This window comes from Sus scrofa, chromosome 1, assembly GCF_000003025.6.
Source record: "Sus scrofa isolate TJ Tabasco breed Duroc chromosome 1, Sscrofa11.1, whole genome shotgun sequence".
Classification (NCBI taxonomy): Eukaryota; Metazoa; Chordata; class Mammalia; order Artiodactyla; family Suidae; genus Sus; species Sus scrofa.
The window spans coordinates 40,987,165-41,006,871 of record NC_010443.5 but is presented as its reverse complement, the minus strand read 5'-3'; the positions used below and the strand labels follow the sequence as shown (position 1 = coordinate 41,006,871).

Genomic DNA, 19,707 nt, shown 5'->3' with positions numbered 1-19,707 from the left:
ATATTTATCTACTGGCTGCGATTCTTTCCTATTAAACAAAAGAAAACAACAACAACAAAATTCTTCCTTCGACGAATACTTTGTGTGTAGCCTCACAGTAAGATTCACTTGGAAATAGGTGTAGGCTAGAGAATAAGTTCAAATTTTTAAACAGGTTGAAACAACCTTTTATCCTGAAACATCTCTCAAAGATGATAGAATGATAAACAAATGGCTAACCTGTTTCAGTTAAGTGAATATTCTAGAGTTCTGAAGTAAATTGTTAAGACTCCAGAAATATATTGAAAAAGGATTCTAGCACAAGTTGGTTATATCTTGGGAACTCTGCACTGTTCCAAAGGAAACATGGCTGACCAACAGTCACTTTAGGAAGACATTTTCTGGCTGGTTTTACCAAATCGGGTAGAGTATTTATGAATTTGCATACTCTTGAGGTGCAAATTAACTTTTCCTCCTTCCTCATGGTCCAATAAATATTAGATAAAATGGAAATTTGGTGCCTGGAAAGAATTATTCTGATTTTAATGAAAGGAAACCCATAGCACAATACTATCTTATTCCCATACGAAATCATCCTCTACCTTCCAGTCTTTGACCATCCTTTTATTCTTCTACAGCTGCTTTTGGATTCCTGACAAGGTCTTGCAATCTTCAACTCTGACCGACTTGTTCTAATCTGAGTATTCGCTGATAACCTCATCTACTTTATTTGAGAAGTTACCTTCAAACTCTAGCTTTCTAGAGCACATACCCCTGGAGTTCCCACTGTGGCTCAATGGGATAGGAGGCATCTTGAGAGCACTGGGACGCAGGTTTGATCCTGGGCCTGGCACAGTGGGTTAAGGATCCAGCGTTGCCGCAGCTGTAGTTTAGGTCACAACTGTTCCTCAGATTTGATCCTTGGCCTGGGGACATCATAAACCACAGGACAGCCTAAATAAATAAATAAAATAATGAACATGTTCCTTTAAACAAACAAACAAACAAATTAAAAAAGCACATACTTTCCACTTTAAAACTTTTTTTTTCTTTGTGGTCTTCATTAACTCTTGTTTTAAAGGAGTAACTGCTCTTTTTTTTTCCAAGTTAAGACACTCCCAAGTACAATGATATTTTCCTTACAAATAAACCCATTTCTCTTTTGCAGATTCTACTTTGCCTCCTTTTTCATTCTTTTTCTTCACCTGTATTAAATTAGGAAATCCACTGAGGCTATGTATGGGCTGTCTTTTTGGCACACTGACTACATCCTATCTCTTAGTTATCTCTTCGGTACCTGTGGTTTCAAATATCAATACTATGAGTATAATCCCAAATCTTACAACAGTTTTACACTGAACTCCACAGCTCATGTTCTGCCAGTCAGCTATCTTTATCAAAATGTTTCAGTTCTTCATACCAAATATTCCAAATTGAAATAATTAAATCTCCTTTAGCAAATCAGTTCCTCCTCTGGACTTCCTTTTTTGTAACATTTTTCCAATCAAAACTCCAGAATCAGTCTCCACACTCCTCGCCCTTGTCCTCCCCATTCAAGCTGTCATCAAGTTCTGGTAATTCTACCTTCTTGTCCTTTCTTACTCCTAATACCCTAGTTCAGACCCTTATAACTCACTCCTCTGTCTTTACAGTATTCTCCTTTTTAATCTTCAGTCTACAGCCATCAACTATTTTTTAATGTTTTGTGTAAGATAAAGAAAGTCCTTAAAAATTAATCCATGTATCTATTAATATTTCCAAAAATGCTATTTTGAAACAAAGGTGAAAAAGTTTAAATGCAGTTGGTTTTCATATTAAGAAATACTTCTCACGATTCTGAAAAATATCCTCTTCTTCTCTGTGCCAATAACATGTGTTTCTCAGTGCACAGAGCAACATGGATAAAACAGAGTCTAAAGCCTGGCTCACGGTGGCATCTAAAGAAACTGCAGATAACAGAACCCTCAGTGACTGTCCCTTATCCCTCAAAGAGTGGTATTGCCTAGCACATCAAGCCACATCCATTTCTTCTGCATGGACGAGGCCTGGCAATCAGAGAAGGTACAGTTCTGAAAAGTCAGTGTTTATATTCATGAAATGGCATCGGCATTTTTGAGACTATGAGAAAAACACATTTAAAAAGTCTGTCCCACAAGTTTTGCAAAACATCCCAATGAAAATAAGCTTCAGATAAATAGGATACCTTATTTTAAAAAATACTAAAAATATGTTATTGGTCAAAACGTAACTTACCAGCAGTGCTAGAGTATGAAGTATAAGAGTTGCTGGTAGACATTTGGAGAAGTTACAAGGTGTCCTTGAATAATAACTGTTGTCATTGTTCCAGCAGGGAAGCCATTCACAGTGACCCAGCTCCTCTTGAGCACTATTACTCATAGTGCCATTATTGCCACTCTTGGTGCCATTATTCCAAAAGAAGAGAAGATCACAAAGAATATCTTCATCTTTTATGAATGATTTTGAGAAAATCATTTTAGAAATAAAAGATATAGTACATTCCATATGTTAAGAGAACTTGTTATTTAATTATTGGCTAACATGAATAATCCCTTTGGCCTAGAAAATAAATCAAGTGATTTCCATGAATAACTTAATTTGGTATCAAGAAGTTCCTCTATCTCTTTCAAATTGGTCACATAGGCAACAGACTAAAAAGGAAAGATGCTAGAATGCTGAGATAACAACATCCTTCTATACACCTAACAGAACAGAATTGGAAATTTAACACGATTTTTTCATTTAAAAAAATCCTGTTATAGAATAGCCAGTTGCAACTTTTCTTTAATGCAACTAATTCTGAATTAACATTTTAGGAAATTTTTTAAATAAAATGGATGATTTCAGTAATAATTGTGCTTGATAAATAATTGTACAAAAATAAAGAAAATATTTATGTAATTTTATTTATTTATTTATTTGCTTTTTAGGGTCGCACCCCTGGTATATGGAGGTTCCAAGCCTCATCTGTGATCTACACTGCAGCTAACAGGCAATGCCAGATCCCCCACCCACTAAGTGAGGCCAGGGATGGAACCTGCACCTACATCCTCATGGATACTAGTCAGATTTGTTCCTGCTGAGCCACAATGGGAACTCCCAAATAATTATGCAAATTGAATGAAGCACAGACTTTTTTTTTTTTAAGAGGGAGAAAAGGAAAACAGGTGTTCTTAAAAAGAATAAATCATATTTTCATGAATGTGTTCTGAATCAAAGGAAGTAATTTTTACTTAGGACAAAACCATAGACTCATTTGAAGGAAAAGACACTATAAATACAAGAGCAAAAGAGTATTTATGGATTGCTAAGCTTGAAGACTTGAAAGTTAGAGTACAACTTCTATTTCTTTTTTCCTCTTCCTTAACATAAAGAAAAATGTACCCTTAGAAACAGAATAGCCAGCAAATGAAAGAGCAAAATTGTGTATTAAAACTACAACCTTTCAAAAAGTGCCTTATTAGTCATTTCAATGAAATGAAATTTAGGCAAAGGTATCTATCAGAAAATACTTCCTATCCTACTTGTTTTTTTTTTTTCCTCCTAGTATTTGTATTAGTAAGGAGTATCCCCGCTGGATGAGTTTGCTTTATTTCCAGAGAATAATGCCCAAGAGAGTTCCCTGCCCAACCCCAGGAGCATCACTGAAGCCAGTTTATGAGGAACTCTCCTACCACAGCCCTCTAGTGTAGCCTCTGAACAGACCTCAAAGGACCCGGCCACTCTGAGACTGAGGACACATGACTCAGGCTGTTATAAACCCTAGTGCAGACTGTTGAAGAGGGAGGGCCCTGGAAGTGGTGGAAAAGCACATAAAAACTATACCCAGATCTCTGTGGTCAGCAGCAGAAAACTCTCCAGTGGGTTTTAAGGAGAGAGATGGTCTCAAGGAAAGCTGAGAGTTTCGGGCCTTAACATTTGAATTTTCCATAAAAAATATCCTGACATTTCACTACAAAAGAGAGTTCATTTTTGGCATGAATGGGGCTAGGATATTATAAATTTTCAGTTCCCCAGAGATTTGGTAGAGGTCAGATAGGAAGATTTAACAGTCAAAAAGTATTATAATACAGTTATGAATATAAATATATATATTTTTTGCAAAACTGTGGGAAAGAATGAAATTTAAAGCAGTCAAGGAGTTGAGAGGTGGATTTGGGATGGGCATACCATCCTAAAATGTTCGTTTTTCAAATTTCTCAATCCCATCTCCATTTCCTTTGTTAATTGTCCCTTTAAACTAAGAGGGGAGGAATTAGCTCATCAAATAACTCACTCACACCCACCTTTACACACACCTTGGCCAATAGGAAGTTTGCCCTGGCTGTACACTTTTCCACCACTTTAATTTAGTGTAATATATACATATATTACAGGAAATAAAATCTTAGAAAAGGTAGTAATAATATAAAATACATTACTTTTTATTATCCCTGGACTTTGGGTGAAAAAAGCACTAACTAAAACCCGTAATTGTTACTGTAAGAAGTAACTACAAGTAATGGCATTCAGGTCTCTAATGCCATTTCATGTCTCTCGTCAGCAGTTTTAAAGTTGGACTTCATCTGGACCTAGCTACTCCTCTGCCTCTTCGCCCGCCCCACCCCTCTCGGCTGCCGGCCTCCTCGCCACTCTCCCGCCCGCCTTTCCTCTTCCCCACCCCTTTCTCCTAGCCCCTCCTCCTTGTTGAGTCAGTGGCTTGAAACTTTTAAAAGCTCAGTGCTCCAAGTAAGAAAAAAGCTTTTACGAGGTATCAGCACTTTTCTTTCATTAGGGGGAAGGAGTGAGGAAAGTACCAAACAGCAGCAGACTTTTAAACTTTAAATAGACAGGTCTGAGTGCCTGAACTTGCTTTTTCATTTTACTTCATCCTCTGAGGCGTGCCTACTTCACTTCTTTTAAGGGAAAGAGTAAGTTTTCAAAAAGGACTTTACCTATTTCTTTCTTTTTCTACAATTAAAACTTTGCTAAAGTTTTTTAAAGTGTTAAATGTAGCTTTGATATGATATAAAGGGAATGATGAACTTGAAATGTCTAGTTTTAAAGTTAAAATGGAACTTACGGTATTTATTTTTTGACTGTTAAAAAGTTATCTTTTAATAATGCAACAGGTAGATAAGATTCATACCTTTCTGGATATTTGGTTGGTTCCTCATTTTAGAGTAGAATTTCACTTTTTTTGGTAATTAGTAATAGTCTAGACGCTTTGTAACTTTTGGGGTGGGGTGTGGTTTGGGGGGCCTAGGTTGGGGGTTTGACTGGCTACAACGAAAAAAATCAAAGTGCAAAGATGCCTAGAGTGCTTGCTATAGAATTCTACGCTTTGTGCTTTTTCATATGGAAATCTTGATTGATGTTCTCTAGCCTTGAAAAGCAGACTTCTTAACAAAGTGCTTTGTTAAGACCTTGCGGTTACTTGACTTCCACGTGGTCTCTTCGTAGAATTTCCCCCGGTAAACAAAAAGGTGTAAAAATACGGGTTGTAATGCTGAGGTTCTTAAAGCAACAGTAAAGAGTTAACTTTGTGTTAGCCGCCACTAGGGAAAAATCTTGAGACCCTCAGGGAAGCCACCTTTGACTCGACCACGTTGGCAATTCAGGAGGTGAAATCTCTTGAATGCCTGCCTGCTCGTTACTTACAAAGCGTTAAGTTAGGGCGAGAACAGAAGTTTAGAAAAGAGTGCATGTCAGGGTGCATTTTCAAAACGGTCTCCTAAGACAGGGGCTCCTAGAGAGAATATGAAACGAAATTTCTTAAGACAGCGCCTTAGAGGGAGCTACCGCCCCCCCCCCAACCCCGACACACACACACGCGCGCGAGCGCGCACACACACACACACACAAACACACTGCCACCACCTTCTGCTTGTCCGAACCTGCCACACACTAAAGAGCTCTGGGGCAACTTTTTTGAGTTTGAGCCGCCAGGGTGCTGCCAGGAGGCAAAGATAAAGACGATTTGTCATTTTTAAAGGTTCAATTTCTTACATGCTCTTGTGAGTAACCCACATTCTTTTAGCCTGAAATGCAGCCATGCATTTTCGTGCCCGGTAAGGATTTTGTCTGTTCTAATTCCAGGGACTGAAGTAATTAGTTTAAATTCTTGCTGTGACCCTACAGTTTGAAGTATTTGCACCAGAGAGTGCTCAAAAGCACATAAAAATGAAAGCTTTGGGGAAGGAGGACGGGGGCCTGGGGCCGGGCGGGCGCGGGGTGCCTCCTGCCATTTTAGCATCCGCCTGGCTCGCCCCGGCTCCTGGGCTGCCCCGGCCTCCAGGTTTTGGAAAGGTTTGCGGATATTTCCCTCAAATGCTTAAAAGTTAAACCCAGTGCAGGTCTGAGTTCCGCCACTGGAAGGGAAGGGGTGGGAGCGGTGGAGGTGGGTTTGAAGGAGATGGACATCATGCCGAATGGTAAAAGAATAGCAAATGATTAATTGAATTAAATGTGTCAATCTAATTTCCCTTTTCTCTCACCGCCATCCGCAGTGCCCTTTTTTTCTTTTTCTTTTTTTCCAAACCTGTTGAATCCTAGTGTGTAAGCCATGACGAGGAAACCTGAGTACCTTGGAAATTAATGTGTCTAAATGACACTTGTAACTCTTCAGTAAGTTCTCGAAATTTCCTAAGAATCCGGGGGTGGGGAGCGGGTAGGGGAGCGCAGAGGAAGCCACGTAATGAAATGAGTAAAGACCTAATGACATGTCCAGGAGTAAATCAGTACAGAATTTGGAAATTCAACTTTTGAGTTCCTAGCAGCGGATCGACCACAGTATCCTACTGATTAGCCCTCCAGATGTTTACAGAGCATCTCCCATAAAGTTTATCAAAAGCCCTCCTTGAGCAACCTCATCCTTATCCTAAGGTTGCCTGTACTCCCAGAGTACAAAGAGGAGCACTATAAACTTGGAAAAATAGACATTGTTGCATTTGGAGGTGGGTTTAATTTCTTCTGCCTTCCAAACCAAGTTAGTAATAAGAAGATGCTTAATCTCACCCTCTGAAAATTAGGCACATTTGAATTTAGTCTAAAATGAAGAGGCAATTTGAAGAGTAGATTATGAAAATTTTTCCTAAAGCCTAACTTTTGAACAAGGATTCTTGAAAATAAAATCCTGTAGTAATAGAGATTTAATTAAATTAGCCCTGTCCCTAAAATAGAAATAAGCCACTTAGGTAGAAAATACTTCAGGGAAAGAGTAATTCTTCTAGGTAGGCCGAGTTGCCAGAACGATGGCAATGGTAGAAAAACATTTTGTCGTGGCAAGATGTTTGTGTTGTGCTTAGTAGTTCTCCAAGTCAGGGTGTGGTTGTCACCCGTCCTTTGCTTGGAAAATGCTTTGATAATGCTTTAATTCTACTCTCTTCACTGTTTAAACATGTTCCCATTTTTCTACTACCTTTTATAGTTGATCACCACAGCTGCCCCAAACACTCAATTCCTCACCCTTTACAGTACAATTCCTACATTGCTGGCCCTTCCCAGGAAACAAAGTTCCAAGCAAGCATCCGAAAGGGTGTGTTTTCAGATACTGAGAGTTGTTTTGTTACTGAGATGTTTTCAATTCCTGAGTAGAGAAGGATGGAAAACTCATGATATGGTGCATTCCTTCATTTCTCTGATGATATCCAGAGGTGTAGCTTGGTTTGAGCCTCAGAGCCTCTGTACATGATACCCGAGGGAAGGGAATGATAGGAAAGTCACCAGTGATTAATACCTTCTACTCCACCTTTCCTGTTCTGACTTCCCTTTGAGCTTCTCAGTTGTTGGAATAGATTGTGGAAGCGTATGCACACACAGTTCAGATTTGGGGAGAAAAGTTATTTATTAATTATTAATTACATAGTGTTTACCATTAATGTCAATATTCAGTGTAGATAAGTCAAGTTAAAAAAAAGTCCCCAGAGTTTCTCCTCCATGGGAGACTTTTTTTTTTTTCTCGCTTTAGATTACTACCTAAATTCTCCACTTTGCCTGTCTAGGCTCACCATTTGGCTATGTATGTACATACTGTCTTTTGCCAAAGTTAAAACCCAAACCATGGTGGGCCGTTGATGTGTGTGTGTGTGTTTCCTTAACACTAAACTTAAAATTTTCTGTGATCTTCACATCCAAATATTCCTAGCTTTCTAAATAATTTCTTTAAAAGTGGGTGTTATGGAATATTTCACAGTGATATAGAAAACAGTGTTTTTTAGCAATTTCAGTGAGGGAGATGCATTCTGTAGGATAGGACTTTTTCCATGATTTAGAGATGCCTCCAATTAGAAACACAAAACAGGCAGACCCTCTTCATGGCCTTTTCTCCCTATTAACTGATAAAGGGTAAATTTTTCCTTCCCACAAATCTTTTTGAGATTGCCAGAATAATAATATTGTACTCATTGCAAGGGCTCCTTGAAAACTTATTTTGGTTGCTATTACCAAAATGCTAATCATTTCTTAATAGCTATTTTGCTAAAGAAAGGATGCCAAAGTTAGAGAATAAATGGGCTATATCTTTATCTCAAGACCATCTAAAGAGTAATAGCTAAACTTTATTGAGCTTTTACCAAGAGCTTCATGTGCATGAGTTCTCATTCAATTCTCATTAAGGAAAATCAACTTCTTAATCAATACACTTGTGAGGGCTCTGAGGGTGTGTTTATATGAGGATAAAATAACTAGGCTGTTCAATAAAAATAGTCAATTTGGAGGTGAGGTGTGAGAAAGCACCCAGAAGTGACAGAAATAGCATTGAAGTCCCATCAGATCACAGTCAACCCAGCTTTTAGTCTGCAGCATCTGACTTAGGCTCTTTCCTCTAGCACCCCTAAAATGACCATGAGAAATTCCTATTAGTTGGGGAGGTGAGTGATAGCTGTTGAACTAGGGAGGGGACTTTGTATTTGGTAGGTGTCATCTTCTCTTTGGATGGAGTCCCTCACTCCTCAACTCCCATCTCATTGTTTCGTGAAGGCTGATGCGGGTTGACTCTGTGGTAGAAAAGAGTGAGAGGCAAGGAAAGAAAGGCTTGTTAGTGTTTTCTTTCCCCCCATAAAAATCAATGCCACACAACAAATACCTTCGGGAATGAAGCAGTATCATTCTTTACAAAGGAATCTAAGGCTAATCAGGGTGCTGTGGGGCAGAGTATTAAATAGAATAGATGTTTACATGGAATACGTTTGATATACTATAGAGTTAAGCTAACTGCCCAGGTATAAGGAAGCAAAGTTTGTGTATATTATCTGATGAAGTGGGAATATATATTTTCTGTGGTACCTGATTCAAATTGCTTAACTGCCTACCCACACTCAAACTATATGGAGATACTGTATTAACTGGGGTTGATATCAGCTGGTACTGTTCCCTTCAGAGCCCTAGTCTTACCCCAAGATTTATCATTCTTGAGATAAACACAAGTATTAACACATTATTTCTTCCATTGCAAGACACTATGGTGTTCTTTACTCTCAGCGATTGTGGTCTCGTCAAAATTAGAATATGGTAGAACTGTGATATGACAACACAAGTTTGTTGTTGTTTTAAAATAAAACAGCGTAATAGTAAGATTGAATAAAGATCTATGATAGCTGATGCAGTTCTGCAAAATTCCAAAATCGCTATTACCTTGTCTAATAAATTCAATATGCTCTTTGTTAAATAGGCTTTCCTTAATTCAGTCATATCATCTGCTCAGGAATCCTTTAAAGCATGTTGTTTCAACAGACAGTTCTCTGTTTCAGCAATTATCACTTGACAATGTATGTCTAATACAAGACACTGACAATCCCACTTTTTTTCTGTGAAAGTCCCTTTTTTTTTTTTTTTTTGTCATTTTGTCTTTTTACGGCCGCACCCATGGCATATGGAGGTTCCCAGGCTAGGGGTCTAATTGGAGCTGTAGCCATCAGCCTACACCAGAGCCACAGCAACGCCAGATCTGAGCTGCATCTACAACCTACACCACAGCTCATGGCAACACTGGATCCTTAACCCACTGAGCAAGGCCAGGGATTGAACCCGCAACCTCATGGTTCCTAATCGAATTCTTTAACCACTGAGCCACCACAGAACTCATGAAAGTCCCTTTTTAATTAATTTTAAAGTTCTGAAGTTTGGGATATGTAACTATAATGAAGAGCATCCCAAAGAGGTAGTGAACAACAAAACTGGTGAAACCTGGTGCCTTTTTTGTACAAATCCAATTTAATTAATTCAATAGATATTTATGCATTATCTCTTACTGTTTTAAACCTTGGTGATACAGAGGTGGACAAAAGAAACTCCCTCAGTCACAGAAGTCACATTCTAGTTGAGGGAAGCAGATAGTGATAAATCCTTGTCATGAAGGCAGACAGACAATAAACAGGTATTTATATAATATGTCGAGTAGAGCTAAGGGCCATTAAAAAACAAAAAAAGGACAAGGAATATAACAAATGATGTGCTTAGAGTACAGGCTGATGAGGTGAGATCAGAGCGAACTACAGGGATGGAGCAGAGCTGATCAGGGCAGCTCAGCTTGTTTGTTAGTTTCTTTCAAGATTGACCACTTGAAGAGAGTAGATTGGCAAGCAGGGTAACTAGGCTCTTGTAACCTAAAGACAGGTGATGATGACTGAGATCAGACTAAGAGCAGAAGTGGTGAGACTCATAGTCTGTTTGGGGGGAAGATAAAGCCTATGGTATTTGCTGATATATTGAATGTGGGTTATGTTAATTATGTATGGGTATAAATATTACCAAAAGAACATCTGGCTGTTGTAACTATAGAGGAATGGTCACAACTGAGCCTGCTCAGAGACATTTACTGTAAGGGAGAGGTGTTCTTACAAAAATTAAAGAAAAACTTGAGGATTTACAGATTAGTTTTGAGGCTTATAATTTTTCGGTTTTAGGATGTTAGAAACACATACTTGGCACTTCCCTTTCCCTTCAAAAAAAAATCCATTAAATTATTTTATCAGGAAACAATCCTATTTGCCTTTTTTTTTTTTTTTTTTGTCTTTTTGCCTTTTCTAGGGCCGCTCCTGCGGCATATGGAGGTTCCCAGGCTAGGGGTCGAATCGGAGCTGTAGCCACTGGCCTACACCAGAGCCACAGCAACGCCAGATCCATAACCCACTGAGGGAGGCCAGGGATTGAACCGTCAACATCATGGTTCCTAGTCGGATTTGTTAACCACTGAGCCACAATGGGAACTCCCTATTTATCTTTTTTTATTTTAATTCCCCAGTCAGCTGTTTATAGTGTCTCTTCTTGGGAGAATCTTTAAAATTGAAAGTAAAGTATTTTGCAATTCTGCTAATGATTATGGGAACATTAGCAACACAGGGACTTGACTGTACCTTTGGCATGGTGATTTGTTTATAAGGATCTGGAAAGGAGGACAGTCAAAAGGACTTTAAAATTGAAGGTTTCTTTTCATTTTGAATAAAGCATTTGCGTCCTTGTGCTTCTTGGGGAGCAGCCAGGGGAGATGGAGGGATGAGGGGTGGTGAAGAGTGAGCTCAGTTTCCAGGAGCTCAGAGAGCCACTGCTCCTCACACTGACACCCCTGCCCCCAGCCCCATCCCCTTGGTGTTTTTAGATACTTTGTCCCTTTTTGCTCTCCTGACATTTTCACACATATTTCACACATATTCACATTGTGAATAAGAGAGAGAGCACCAAAAAGTTTCCAGAAACCTTTGCCTCTTGGCCTAAAACTTTACTTCCGTATCACCCGGTGCATTTGTTTAAAAAAAGAAGAGAGAAAAAAGTGATTTCCCAGCCATTCTTCTCTCTCTCCCTACAACCCCATCGTATTCATTCAAATTGGTGAGTGCCAGAAATGCATGTTTTTAGCAAATACTGTGAAGGGATGGTGATGCTGTTCAGGAAACACTGAAAAGTTTCCAGAGCGTCCTTGGGCAGGTCACACTTGGAGTGCCTGTGCTTTTTAGCCTGTAGTCTAGAGGGCCGTGAAGAGCAGTGGAAAATGTGATCTAACGTGGTCATGGGGAACACAAGAAGGACAGTTCAGCTGTTGTCAGGCATTTGCTCCTAATGAGAACTTTGTGCAGCCCTTTAACCTAGAACTTAATCTACGTATAAAGTTTCACCTTGGGAACCTAGAGGTGAAGCCATGAATATACAGGGTATATGCTCAGCTGTCGTGATTTTCTCATGTATCCGCTAAGGAATAATTACCTATTTAACCTGGTGTATGTGAATGAGGTATATAGTCTGTAAATCAATGCTAGGGATTCTGTAGCATGAAATTATGACCTTTCCCTGTAAATGGGCATGCATTTCTCAACTCTGACTTGGAAAAATGAAAACATTAATGGGGATGGGGGGACAACCACTTGATAGAACTTCTGGTTCACAACAGTGAACAACTACCAAACAAGGTAACTATTTTTGTTACTTTTCCTTGAGAATCATAAGGAGAAGTATAAAACCATCACATTAAACATTATCTGATGGTCTCTGTGATAGTGCTAATAACAGGTATCTGCATGTTAAAGGATACTTGATGTCCAATTGGATAATTAATCTTACTCAGATGAAAGACTAACTCATTAATGCAAATAACAACTGCATGGGTGCTTATTTAAAGAAAAGACAACTTTGCTGCTACCTAGAGAACTGCTCAGTGACCTAATTCACAATCTGTGGCACTATAGTGTATTTTTGTAGAATCTCAGAATTATATGAAAGTCAAGTTTTATTTTCTATAGAATTAAAGAAGCTTAGCAATTAATTGCCACAAGAATCTACATGATTATATTTTACTTTGAATAGTAATGACATACCAAAATGACAACTTCTCAATGTGGCTGGAACACATTGTTTTTCTTGGGCTCAATCACTGCATGAATGTGATGAAATGTGTACAGTTTATGATTTTATATTTAATCGTTTTTGTCCCCCCCCCCAACAATTAGAGTATTGAGCAAAAGCAGATGACACTAGAAAAATATTGTGATTCTCTACAACAGAATTAGGGCCAATTTACACATCATCACATAGAAACTGTCTATTGATAGAGTTCCAGAAATTCTGTTATGTTTGTTTGACCCTCATGAACTGTACTTCTTCATTCCCAGTGTAGTATTCTCTGCTAAATTGTAGGGTTTTTTGTTTTTTTTTTTTTTTTCACTTTCTCTCACCTTCAAGCTGTCCATCAAAGCTAAATTACTCCCTCTTACTTCAGGCCTTCCCCTGGCTATTGACCTCTCTTTGTCAATCCTACAAGCCTTTGTTCTTGTCTCACTGTTCTTTCCATACATCAATTTCACTGTCACTTCACAATCTAAAATAGCCCTTCCTAGAGGAGAAGCTCCCTTTTTTATTACCACTGGCAGAAGGGTGTTACTTCCTGTAACCTGCCCAGCTACCTCCAACTCTTACCCCCCGCCCCCCACCCCGCATTCTTTGTCCCCAGCCTCTGGGCTGCCATCAAAGATCCCCACTGAGTGTGAATTTAGATAGCTGGTGCTGTTTCACTTTATGGGTCAGCCTCTCTTGTTTGTTCCATCCAGGAAATTCCAAGCCAGATTTCCAGTTCATTTTTTTCTGGCTTCTATGGCCAGGAGGTAGAGGCATTAGAGAGAAATGTAGTATTGCTTGGTGGGGAAGAAGATGCCCCTGGATTTCATTTCCTTCCTGCAAGGAGATGGCTCGTAGTTTAATACCAGATGAGAAAACTTCTTTATATTCAGACAACAAACATATTTCTAAGAAGCCTGTATAATCTTACTTTTAGTTACACTATTTAAAATCCATTAGTAAGCTCCTGGAAAGTCTTGGCTTTACTTGGCTTTAATAATTAATTAATCTTTGGCCACTTCATCCTGTTCTGAACCCTCTAATTACTCTCTGCTGAAAATTAGACTATATTCTTATGGCCGCCACATGTAATGTTATTCCTTTCTTCCCAGATTTCAGCCTCTGCTAAGATTGTATATATCAAAGCATGGAAGCATTTCTTGCTTTAACTCAGCTTTACTATAATTTCAAGACCAGTGCATTGGAAAGCCTTGTTCTTGGGATTGAAAGTCTTTCTCTGGCTCTACTATAGCTGAATATTTCCTGTATACTTAAGACCTCAATTTCCATCAGTTAAATGGACTATTGGCAATTAGAGGTATAAATTGAACTAGAGAAATAATTTGTGGGATTCCTGTTATCGCTGTAGACATGAGGCTATTTCTCATCCCTGATGGGGAAGTCCTAGGCTTAACGTATCTAGATATTGATAGGAAGTTAGAGTGTGTAGGCTGAGGGCCCAAAGCCCAATAAAGGAACTTGAAAGTATACAGCAATCAAGTGATGAAAAACAATTATTTTTACTGGAGATAACACTTTAAAGTCGTTTTTTCATTTCTCAGGCTATAATTGGTTTTGAGGCCTATTGAACTCTTTCTTGAAATGTGATGTGCATTTAGTCTTTGTTTTTGAAAGTAGCTTCCTGCATAGAGTGACACAAAGTGTATCAGAATGGTGTGTTTCAGTACAACATATTTTCCTCTGGGCGGAAGACAGCCTTTGGAACCCTATAAATCAGTGCTTAAGAAGAAAGAGTGGTGTAAATGATCACAAGATCGAGTATGCACAAAGGACCCAAGAAATGCCAAGGAGGAACATTTCAGGGTACAAATAAGAATAAAGTGCAGTAAAGTGCTCTGTGTGGTAGGATGGAGGTTTAAAAAAGGTTGCATACCTGCGCATGGGTATGGGTGTTCTTACCTAGTTCTTAAGTACCCATGTGTTTTCAACACCACACATCAGCATTTTGCTTAGGTGTGCATGCAGGCACAGGCTTACCAGGGAAGAACTGTCCTCACTTATCAGATGTATAAAATAAGCAGAGGCAATTAGCACAGACAGCTTCTCAAATCACGTGGTGAGGCAGTGGTTGAGCAAGTCATACATCCTGACCAGGTTGAGATTGCAATTTACTTCACATCTGCTATTTCTAAGATTTAGTATATCTCAAAATTTGAGACCTCTTTTCAGGGAAAAATGGAAGAGTTTGCACTTGTGGGGTTTTTATTTAGAAAGATAGGAGACCTTTTACAATATTTTGACTCTTGGCTCAGAAAAACTACATATTAAACTCATAATTTGTAGTCTGTGGTCATTTAGTTGTCTTTTTGTTTCTTTGCAGGTAGTGTCCGGGCAACATGGGTGACTGGAGTGCCTTAGGCAAACTCCTTGACAAGGTTCAAGCCTATTCCACCGCTGGAGGGAAGGTGTGGCTGTCAGTCCTTTTCATTTTCCGAATCCTGCTCTTGGGCACAGCTGTTGAGTCAGCCTGGGGTGATGAGCAGTCTGCCTTTCGTTGTAACACTCAGCAACCCGGTTGTGAAAATGTCTGCTATGACAAATCCTTCCCCATCTCTCACGTGCGTTTCTGGGTCCTGCAGATCATATTTGTGTCTGTTCCTACACTCTTGTACCTGGCTCATGTGTTCTACGTGATGCGAAAGGAAGAGAAACTGAACAAGAAAGAGGAGGAACTCAAAGTTGCCCAAACTGACGGTGTCAACGTGGAGATGCACTTAAAGCAGATAGAAATAAAGAAGTTTAAGTACGGCATTGAGGAGCACGGCAAGGTGAAAATGCGAGGGGGCTTGCTGCGAACCTACATCATCAGTATCCTCTTCAAGTCTGTCTTCGAGGTGGCCTTCTTGCTGATCCAATGGTACATCTATGGATTCAGCCTGAGTGCTGTTTACACTTGCAAAAGAGATCCCTGCCCGCACCAGGTGGACTGTTTCCTCTCTCGTCCCACGGAGAAAACCATCTTCATCATCTTCATGCTGGTCGTATCCTTGGTGTCTCTCGCCTTGAACATCATCGAACTCTTCTATGTCTTCTTCAAGGGTGTTAAGGATCGTGTGAAGGGAAAGAGTGATCCTTACCACGCCACCACCGGTCCACTGAGCCCCTCCAAAGACTGTGGATCTCCAAAATACGCTTATTTCAATGGCTGCTCCTCACCAACTGCTCCGCTCTCACCCATGTCCCCTCCCGGATACAAGCTGGTTACCGGAGACAGAAACAATTCTTCCTGCCGCAATTACAACAAACAAGCGAGTGAGCAAAACTGGGCTAATTACAGTGCCGAGCAGAATCGAATGGGGCAGGCAGGAAGCACCATCTCTAACTCCCATGCACAGCCTTTTGATTTCCCCGATGACAACCAGAATTCTAAAAAACTCGATGCTGGCCATGAACTCCAGCCTCTAGCCATTGTGGACCAGCGGCCTTCCAGCAGAGCCAGCAGTCGCGCCAGCAGCCGACCTCGGCCTGATGACCTGGAGATCTAGAGCCAATCTTGAGAACATCAAGATTCCACTCAGTTGTGGAGAAGAAAAAGGTGCTATAGAAAGTGCACCTTAGGTGTTCATTTTTTTTCCAGTGGAGGTGGTACTCAACAGCCTTGTCACAAGGCTTAGAAAACACAAAGACATTAGAATACCTGGTTCATAGGGGGTGTTAGGGATAGGTGGGTGGAGAGGGAGGGGATGAGGGAGGTACAGGTTGGTATTTAATGTAGTTGACTTAAAGAACTTAAGTTCTAAATAACAGTTGCATTAGGTGATCTATAGGTAAGGGCTTTTTCTCCTCCCCATACCCTTAAGAATAGCTCTGTGTATGTGAAAGAGTGGGTGATGTTTTTGGCTAAATACTTTTTTCATTTTACCAAGAAACTGAAATAACTTTGGCCAGGAGAAAATACTTCCTGAACATTTTATTTCTCTTTTTCAAGAAAAAGACAGAGGATTTTCCTTGAGTCCCTGCTAAAACATTCCATTGTTAAAATTTGCACTTTGAAGGTAAGCTTTTTAGGCCTGACCCTCCAGGTGTCAATGGACTTGTGCTACTATATTTTTTAATCTTGGTATCAGTTAAAAGTTCAGACAAGGCCCACAGAAAAAGATGTTCCAAGCATTTGCAAATCTCAGCCGGTTACACAAACCTTCTTTTTTACATCCACTTGCTTATATTATTACCATCACTTTACGTCATTCCTCAACTACTATCACATCCATTTAATGATTTCTGTAAACATTTTTTAAACAGTTAGGATGTCACTTAACATTTTTTGAGTTAGAGTCAGGGAAGCAAGCCATGCTCAATATTTAACAATCACTTGTATGTATATGTTTGTGGAAGAGTGTGTTTTATTTGTCATGTATTGGTACAAGCAGATGCAGTATAAACTCACAAACACAGATTTGAAAATAATGCACACAGTGTTCAAATTTGAACTTTTCTCATGGATTTCATGGTATGGGCCAACATGGTGTTTACATTATATAATTCCTGCTGTGCAAGTAAAGCACACTTTTTTTTCCCTAAAATTTTTTTTCCCCATGTATCCTATTATGGATACTAGTTTTGTTAATTATGATTCTTTTTTTTCTCTTTTCTTTTTTTTTAGAATATAGCAGTTAATGCTATTGCTGAAATGAATGATTTTTTTTTCTGAAATATAATCATTGATGCTTGAATGATAGAATTTTAGTACTGTAAACAGGCTTTAGTAATTAATGTGAGAGACTTAGAAGAAATGCTTAGAATGGACTATTGAGTGTGCCTAAATGAATTCTGCAGTAACTGGTATTCTTGGTTTTGTGCTACTTAATACACATTAATTCAGAAACTGTATTCTGTTATGAGTTTGACAGTCTTTTGGAGCAACCAACAACTTTGATGTTTGCACTAAGATTTTATTTGGAATGCAAGAGAGGTTGAAAGAGCTTTCAGTAGTACACATGTAACTAATTTATTTGAAATCTGTCCTAAAGAAATCTACCAGTTTGTTCAAATGCCTTTTTAAAATTCATCACAGATAATTAGTGAAAACGCAGAGTATCGTACTTTTCTTCTTGCATGTCAACAACATAAACAGTTTTGTACAATGAGAAATACTAATTTGTTTGACATTCCATATTAAACTACTGTCATGTTCAGCTTCATTGCATGTAATGTAGACTAGTCCATCAGATCATGTGTTTCTGGAGAGTGTTCTTTATTCAATAAAGTTTTAATTTAGTATAAAGAGAGCCTCTATATTCTGTGTGATTTTTAAAACTCTTACTGCATCTATTCACAATTATCAAAATATTTCTATTGGTTATAAGAATTTGGGCAAATAAGATTGACAAGATTGCAAAATCTTAAAAGGATAGTATTAGCTAGGTTTAGTGCAGTTTTGATTAACATTTTTGGATATTTATTCAACTGAGAAGAAGACAAAGTATATTATATAATTGTTAAATTTTGAATATAAGATTAATGAGCTGTGTGGTAGAGTCTAAAGTAATATTGAGTAATTTAGTAGCCCTATACATGACAGAAGTAAGCAAAAAAAAAGGATAAAGATGCTGAAATTTTAAAGCTGTAGAGCCTCCTGGATATAAAGGAAGAGCAAAGCCAGTTTGAGTATTATTATGCTCTGTGACAAAACAGTGAAATTGATCTATGATTCTGTTATTCCAAGACATTTTGAAAACAGAGAAGAAAATTTTGTGTGTGTGTGTCTTTTTGCCCTCTCTAGGGCTACTCCTGTGGCATATGGAGGTTCCCAGGCCAGGGGTCCAATCAGAGCTGTAGCTGCCGGCCTACCCCAGAGCCACAGCAACGCAAGATCCAAGCTGCATCTGCGACCTACACCACAGCTCATGGCAACACCGGATTCTTTAACCCACTGAGCAAGGCCAGGGATCAAACCCACAACCTCATGGTTCCTAGTTGGATTCATTAACCACTGAGCCACAACAGGAACTCCAAACACAGAAAAGAAAATTTTAAAAGTTCTTAACACCCAAGGAAAACTGAACCATTTGGAGAGACAAGAACAATTCTGGGTAATTGGTAGTATTGCTGAAATTTTAAACATAAAATATATTAATAATTCAAATTTCAAGAAAGTTTGTTAACTTAGAAAATTTTATCACAAAGCAAGCCAATAGATTACTGAAGCATAGAATTATTACTAATTTAGAAGAACCCTAGTTCAGTTTAGTCACATCTTTGTTTTGGGGGTTTGTCTTTGCTGTTTAATGAATAAAGATTATGAGATGTGCCTACAGCAAAGGATAATCTAATAACCAGTTCCAAATCAATATAACTGGTAGTATCAACATTTCATCAAGTATTTTCATTTGCCTGCCTGATAATCCAAAGGGAGAAGCAAGTTTTCTCTGCATGTGTGTGTTTGCATTTATAATGGAGAATAGAGAAACTGATGGTTTATTTGAATGTGTGTGTATTCTACTACACAACCAGGGTTCATAAGGTATGGATGGACAAATCTACTGAATATAGATTTCTGATGTATATATGTGGAGGTGGGAGGGCAAGTACATCTTTCTAAAAGAGTCCATCTTAAAACATTTCTCACTTTAAAGCTTGTCACTATTAAAAAAAAAAATTACTTAAAGCATGTTATAAACATACAGGTTTAAACTACAAAGTTACTGAAAATAGAAAATCAAACCTCCTACTTCTCCCTATTCTCCAACATAAGCCTAGTCAGAGAAGTTTTAACTCCCAAAGGAAATCACTGTTTCAAACAAGAACCATCTATCAGGCACTTTGTTAAAGAGTAGGGATTCTTAGAATGACCCCAAGTCACCCATATCCCATGACTCTTGCAATATAAATCCTTCCAGAAGTTTTAAAAATGATGCTCCACTCATTCTGTTTTGCCTGTTTTCCACA

The 19,707-nt window shown here is 38.8% G+C and overlaps 1 protein-coding gene across 1 annotated transcript; it reads left to right on the top strand.

Moving 5' to 3' along the window:
- Positions 4,743-18,054, top strand: GJA1 (gap junction protein alpha 1). The gene is made up of 2 exons (NM_001244212.1): positions 4,743-4,907; positions 15,140-18,054. The coding sequence occupies exon 2, from the start codon at positions 15,156-15,158 to the stop codon at positions 16,302-16,304; it is 1,149 nt and encodes a 382-aa protein (NP_001231141.1). The 5' UTR covers positions 4,743-4,907; positions 15,140-15,155; the 3' UTR covers positions 16,305-18,054.

What these genes read in the sequence shown, in the direction of transcription:
- GJA1 (NM_001244212.1), top strand. Translation starts at nt 15,156, where the DNA reads ATGGGTGACTGGAGTGCCTTAGGCAAACTCCTTGACAAGGTTCAAGCC.